The sequence below is a fragment of the Halichoeres trimaculatus genome, unplaced genomic scaffold, assembly GCF_033239565.1.
Source record: "Halichoeres trimaculatus isolate MK-OKI-2021-1 unplaced genomic scaffold, fHalTri1.1 fHalTri1_scaffold_10, whole genome shotgun sequence".
Classification (NCBI taxonomy): Eukaryota; Metazoa; Chordata; class Actinopteri; order Labriformes; family Labridae; genus Halichoeres; species Halichoeres trimaculatus.
The window spans coordinates 17405319-17412160 of NW_027437187.1; the positions used below are offsets into that span (position 1 = coordinate 17405319).

The window sequence follows — 6842 nt, forward strand, 5'->3', positions numbered from 1 at the left end:
CAAAAAATTGGAACCATTAAGTACTGATACTGATTTCCAGGAGCCGGGCCCATCCCTAACTTTCTACTTGATGCATGTTGTTGCAAATTTGCGACATACCCTGTCAGGTCTTGATGCAGCTGAAATGACCTTTGTATCCCACTAATGCCTATTGATTCATATTCTACCCATACCAAAGGCTGTATCAAATGCACTATGTCCTATTATATTGGTCAGAGGGTGAACTTGGCAAGGATATATCTCATTTAAGTTATTTAAATTTACAATATCCAATCAATTTAACATCTTTAAGAATGTGAAACATGCAACACTATTTTCTTTTAAATATGATTGTAAATTAATTCAGGCAGTAAGGGGTTCTAATGATACAAGATATCCCATACTGATAAGATAAACAACCATTGATTAAAAATAATGATGTATAAATCTCTTTATTGAGGTTTTAGCTACTCTTTCATTCTATTATACAATATTCTGACACAAACATGTGTTGATGCACACTTTCCTGGTTCATCATTTCACTTGTTTCATGGATTACGTCAGTGTTGCAGTGTAAAGCCATAGTGTGTTATTGTAACCATGATATTACAGGTTACATATAACCACATGATAACCCCTGAACAGCAGCAGTACAAACCAGTGAGGTGGAAGTGCCCCACTGGAACTCAGCACCAATCAACACAAGGGGAGCAATTACCAAAGCATTAAAAAGTGATAAACACCACTACACTGCGATCGTCAGAACATCAGATCTGTCACCGCGTCATCCGTCAAAAGCCCGCTGCAGGGCAGCAGCAGTCAGGTAGTGATGCATTACATGGGACAGAAACAGGTGCTGCCATGGATTCTAATTACTTTGTTCTATCAATTATGTACAAATCTTTGCATGGCCCGGGGTCTGCCACACAATGCTGCTGTGCCTCCCACTCACTCCCTGCACCATCCCAGCTGCGGCTGCATAGCAGGCAGAGCTTTTCAACAGTGCTTTATGTGGATGCCTTGAGGTGACTAGAAAGGTTTGTTTTTCCAAGGCTGAATACATACGGATGGAAAAACTTCTCAAAAAATAAAGAGACAAGAAAAAACACTCTGCATATCCCACTGACATCTGAATTCATGCGTTATCTCCTCTCCAGTAACGGGAGTGAATTCTTTCTCTTCCACTCAGCCCTGTAAGCATCAGTTTAGACACACAGGTGCTCGGCTGTTTTGTGTATTCAAGCTGTAACGGTCTTCCAGGCACTTGTGGTTTCTTGCCTCTGTTTTGCACACTCCTCAAGTTTTTCTCTCAGCTGCTCAGTTCACAAAAACATTATGCTAATGAGTTGGTAGACATCTGCTTCCAGCTCTGTTTTTCTCCGGGTGTTTAGGCATGTTATTGTGTGTGTGTGTGTGTGTGTGTGTGTGTGTGTGTGTGTGTGTGTGTGTGTGTGTGTGTGTGTGTGTGTGTGTGTGTGTGTGTTGCTCACAAAGGGAATCGACTTTTACCTTTACTAGGTCAAATCTTTCAAAACGTAAATATAGATCGGTTTTTAGACTTTTATTCTGACAGAATGTCTTCATCATCGTTGGAGAATGATTTCTTTTTTCCTTTCACCTTCCTCTAATAAAATGCATCACACTGTGCTCGTACACCAAACCTTGTGGATTGTGAGAATAATGACTCACAACGAGGGCGTCATTCGGCTTTGAAGGAGAATGTGCATGTCTGAGGCAGGCTGCAACTAATGGCTGTATTTGTGCAAATGCAGGTTTTTCAGTGTGTATTAAGGTTGGTCTGAAATTTTTTTTTATCCCAGCATCACACTAAATCTGGGGGAGCAAGAGGCTAAAAATGAAGACCAATACAACAAAGTATTTAAAAAAAGTGAATTTAAACAGCAGAACAGATGCTTTGTGTCTATTGAAAACAAGCAAACCAATCCCTCTACATGTGAGAGGACACGCTGTCAGGGAAGAATCAACGTCAGTTCAAACATTTGGTAATGCCTCCTGATTCAAAAGACAGTTTAATAAAGTTTCTGAAAACATTGTAAAAAGTGCAGACTCTTTTTTGACATTAATTACTCCCGAATCCAGCTGTTGGGGGAGTTCTTCAGCTTTTTAGAAAGAAATTATTCTTAAAAATAAATCAAATCAGTGATGAGACTTTAGGGATTTTGGTTTGGAAAGTTATGCTGAAACTTGAAGTGATAAATTGCTTCTTTGTGTCTGTAGCAGTGAATTAAAGAACGGGGATGTAATTGTTGAAAAGACTTTTTCCTTGTAATCCTTATTTTTCTGTGTGTGTTTGGAGTTGCATCTTTGACATGTAGAGTGTTTCTCTTTCAGGAGAAACCAACTACAGTCAAATAAATACCGCCCATATGTAGGAATGTGCTTTGTCAGTATTTTTGGCCCTTTTTGCTAACTCTCAAATTGCAAATTGAGTTCCCCAATGACGTTTTATGTTCACTGAACTCAATGGACGTGTCCTGTTATGGCAATATAAGAACAAAATGTCTGATGTCTGTAAGTCTAACTCCAAATGTGTCGTTATGCATTTCCTTCACAATTTATGCCCTGTTTTTCTCCCTGGCTGACATCTGAACTGCGGTGGTCATTTGTTCTGATTTTAACAGTCCTTTGTCCACAAAAGCGTGAGAGGGTCAGTAGGATGTAAACAAGGACAGGATGTGATGATTTGAGAAACAATGAAAGCCAAGAGTTCATTGAAAACGGTGCTAAACCTGATTTATTTATTTATTTGTTTGTTTGTTTATTTGGGGAGGGGTAAAAAGAGAGCATGCCATCATCAGAGGCTGAGTGTTTCTCAGTTAGAGATTTTTTAATTTTAAGGGTAGTGTGTCTCAAGTTTCTCAAACTCACAGGAATCTATCAGTTTAATGAGAAACGGTATGTAAAACTATTTAAGAGGTTCTGAAGAAGTCTTCTAAGTGGCGAGGCCAAAATAATAATAATTAACGCTCTGTTTATCTAATAATAGTTACTCCCCAGGAAAATCAAAAAGGGCACCATAAACCTCTCACAGCTGGTCTGTGACCAGGAAAGCTGTCCTGTTGACAGAAGACCCCTCCCACCACCCCCACTGTTGCTTTCAGATGCTGCCATCAGGCTGACATTATTAGGTTCCACTTGTCCATTGGAGAAACATCTTTGAAAAATATCCTTTATTCCGTCTGCAATAATCACCCTGAACAGACTCAAATAGACATGCTTTTAAACCCCCTTTGTTGAAGACTGTCTGAATACAAAGTATTCTTTTTCATCTGTTTAATGTTGTCTTTTAAATGAGCCTGTCAAAAACAAATTTCTTTCACTCATGACAGACAATAAGGGATGTTTTCTTCTTTCTTTTTCTAAGTAATATAGGATTTTTTTAAATGTCTGTGTATTACAGAGGTCAGTACAATCCAACAGAGCAACTCTCATAATAGCCTGTTGGCCCGTCTTAGGTATATCTGATAGTCAGTGGTATCAATGAAGCGAGTCACTAAATGCATTCAGGCAGCACACCTGCCACAGAGCAGCAGTCACAGACTGTTAACCTCAAGATCTGGAAGTGTTTGTGAGTCAATGAAGCTTCACAAACCCTGTCAGTGTCTGCCTTTGTCAAAGTTTAGCTACAGAAGGAGTGTTTTAGGCTGTTCTTACACTTTTTGGAGAAAGAGGACTCACACTCAAGTAAGCTCAAATCACTGCATCCCAGCCCAGGCCATAAGGTAAGAAAACTTCAGTTCATGATTTAATACAAATGCAGTTTTTTGTATTGTTTTTACTAATACTGTTTCTGAACTGTAATTCTAAGCTGTCATGCGGAGTCTGTGCTTTCTTTCAAGTAAAGATTACATATCTAAATGTTAGTGCTATATGTTATAAAACCATGGGGTTATTCTTGGAGTCGTGTGTAATCTGCTCATGTCATCAATAAGCTGTTTGGATACAACTTACTTCCTTAGCTACAGTCCATCTGAGCATAATACAATGAAGTGAGTCAACACTGTCCTTTTCAGAATCAAACAATACACTGTGCCAGGAGTCATAGCTATTTTCCAGGAATGTCATACTGAGTAATGTCATCATGTAACATTTTCAAAAAGTAATAGATTCAATGAAGCAGCTCCTGAAATAGTGCATGTTTGAGTCTCTATCAAAGTTAAACTTCAAGGATCTAATTCAAAGGTAAAATGTCTGACTCCATGGTTTTGTCTGTGGTTGAAAGGGCCCCATTTAAAGTTCATTCATCCAAACAGATTCATGTGTTTTCACAGGTGTTGTTTCTGATAGTATTGACAAATTCAATGCTGCTTAAAGTGTCATAAAAAGGCTGCAGAAGATGAAACTGACAGCATTTAGTGGTAGAAAGGGAAATACCATGTGGTCATCTACTAAATAAAAGTGCAAGCTGTATAAGTAATAAAATGATAAGTTCAACAACAACAAAAATGTATGAAAAAGAAAACCTTGCTTTTAAAATACAAAAAACATGCTGTTTATCTTAAAATATATTTACAGGATATATGCATGTACTTGTCAAAAAGTAAAAGTAACTAACACTTTCTTATGTCATGTCTCTTATAGATGTGATAAATCGTTTTTTTTTTTATTTTGGAATTGGAAACAAGGGTAATGATCATGTGCATCATATTTTTTCTTTTCAAAAAAGACGCCCCTCTATAGTCTATTTGACTAAATGTCCTTATTTATACACTCTGGTGTCCATTATTTCTTTGTTATTATGAAAAACATGATTCCCAGGTGTTCCTTAAACAAACAGGAAGTCAAAGTTTAAAACTCTTCGATAAAAACAACCAGCAGCTGGCTGACTCAGTGTGTTTTTATGTTCTTGTGTTTTGTTTTTCACACAGACACTTGCAGGAAAATGACACTGCAACCATTAACTCCAGTGAACTGTGCCAGCCTCCTTCAGCCTGGCTGCTCTCTGCTGCAGCTGGACGGGGAAGTTCTCCTGTTTGGCCAGAAGGGTTGGCCCAAGCGCTCATGTCCAACAGGGGTGTTTGGGATTCGACTTAAGCATGGGGAGATGAAGCTAAGGGCCATCTCCTTCTCCAATGATTCCTGTTACCTGCCTCCCCTGCGTTGTCCAGCTGTTTGCCGTCTTGATCCCTATGATGGGTTTCCTGAGAGCTACCTCATCCACGGTGGCCGGACACCAAATAATGAGATCTCCTCCAGCCTGTACATGCTAACCACAGATAGCCGGGGCTGCAATCGCAAGCTGACTCTGTGCTGCAAAGAGAAAGAGTTAGTAGGAGAGTTGCCAGAGGCAAGATATGGTCACACAATGAGCATGGTTCAAAGCCATGGAAAGACAGCTTGTGTGCTTTTTGGTGGTAGATCCTACATGCCTGCAGGAAAGAGGACCACTGAAAGCTGGAACAGCGTTGTTGACTGTCCTCCTCAGGTGTTCCTGTTTGACTTGGAATTCGGATGCTCCTCAGCTCACACTTTACCTGAGCTCAGCGATGGGCAGGCCTTTCATTTGGCCTTTGCTCGAGAGGATTGTGTCTACTTCCTTGGCGGTCACTCCATCACATCAGATTCCCGCCCTCCTCGACTTTATCACCTGCGCGTTGAACTTCTGCAGGGCAGCCCCCTGCTCACCTGTGAGACTCTACACACTGGCATATCCATCTCTAGTGCAATTACCACCCGCACAGGTCCCTCTCACAGCTATATCATCTTAGGCGGGTATCAGTCTGATTCCCAGAAGAGGATGGGATGCAACACGGTGATCCTGGATGAAAAAGGAATTCACTTAGAGCCCTTGGAGCCACCAAGATGGACCCAGGATATCGTCCACAGTCGCACTTGGTTTGGGGGCAGTGCTGGGGAGGGAAGCGTCCTCTTTGCTGTACCTACAGAGGGAAGGCCATCACAGCCAGAAATGCATTACTTCTATCATGTGAGCTTCCAAACAGAGGTAGAAGGCAAAGATGAAGGAGGATCGCAGGGATGCAGCCAAGAGTCAACAGATTATGATGACTCACCTCCTCTGGAGGACTCTGAGGAGCTTTACTTTGGTCGTGAGCCTCATGAACTGGAGGACGGCAGTGACGGGGAAGAATACACATACAATGAGGATGACGAAGAGGATGAATCACAAACAGGATACTGGATCAAATGCAGTCTGGAATGTCATGTGGATCCAAACACATGGGAACCATTCTACTCCACTGAGCTCCACAGGCCAGCCATGATCTTCTGCTCCAAAGGGGAGGCAGGACACTGGGTCCACGCTCAGTGCATGGAGCTGTCAGAGACCCTGCTAGTCAAGCTTTCCCAAGGCAGCAAGAAGTATCTCTGTTTGGATCATGGAGGTCTGCCCTACCAGGAAATGACTCCACCACGACCGGTGATGCCTCTGAAGCGGACTCCTATGAAGGTGAAGGACAGAAAGACTCCTCCAACAATCAAGATGTCCCCGGCTAAGAAAAGCTTTTTCCGAAGGCTCTTTGACTGAGTCTAGTTGAACTCTTTTTTTTTTATCAAACAATCTGTATTGGCAGCATCTGTGTTTAAAAAAAAAAAAAAAAAAAAAGTTCAGAGTGTTGATAATATATATTACTTTTGCAAAGAAAAAAGTAAAGGTATGAATTTTCGCACCGATTCACTGTATACTTCTTCTGAAAAACATTCTCCAATTAATTTGTGTTAGAGTGGATGTTTATTTCAACCTGATTTTTACATTGTGTGATTAAAAACTATGTGAGATCCAAAGTGACATCTTTCATTAAGTGGAATTGAATGTTTACTGATATTTACTGTTTAGTATCAGTGGTTTTGTATGGTTTTATGGTCTGTTTAATCCATACTTATCG

The 6842-nt window shown here is 40.6% G+C and overlaps 1 protein-coding gene across 1 annotated transcript; it reads left to right on the plus strand.

Moving 5' to 3' along the window:
• The first annotated feature begins 4882 nt into the window (after positions 1-4882).
• Positions 4883-6484, plus strand: rag2 (recombination activating gene 2). Its single transcript, XM_074678153.1, has one exon. It carries the CDS (start codon positions 4883-4885, stop codon positions 6482-6484), a length of 1602 nt encoding a protein of 533 aa, XP_074534254.1.
• The last annotated feature ends 358 nt before the right edge of the window (positions 6485-6842 follow it).

Coding starts and splice junctions, on each gene's coding strand:
- rag2 (XM_074678153.1), top strand. CDS start 4,883: ATGACACTGCAACCATTAACTCCAGTGAACTGTGCCAGCCTCCTTCAG.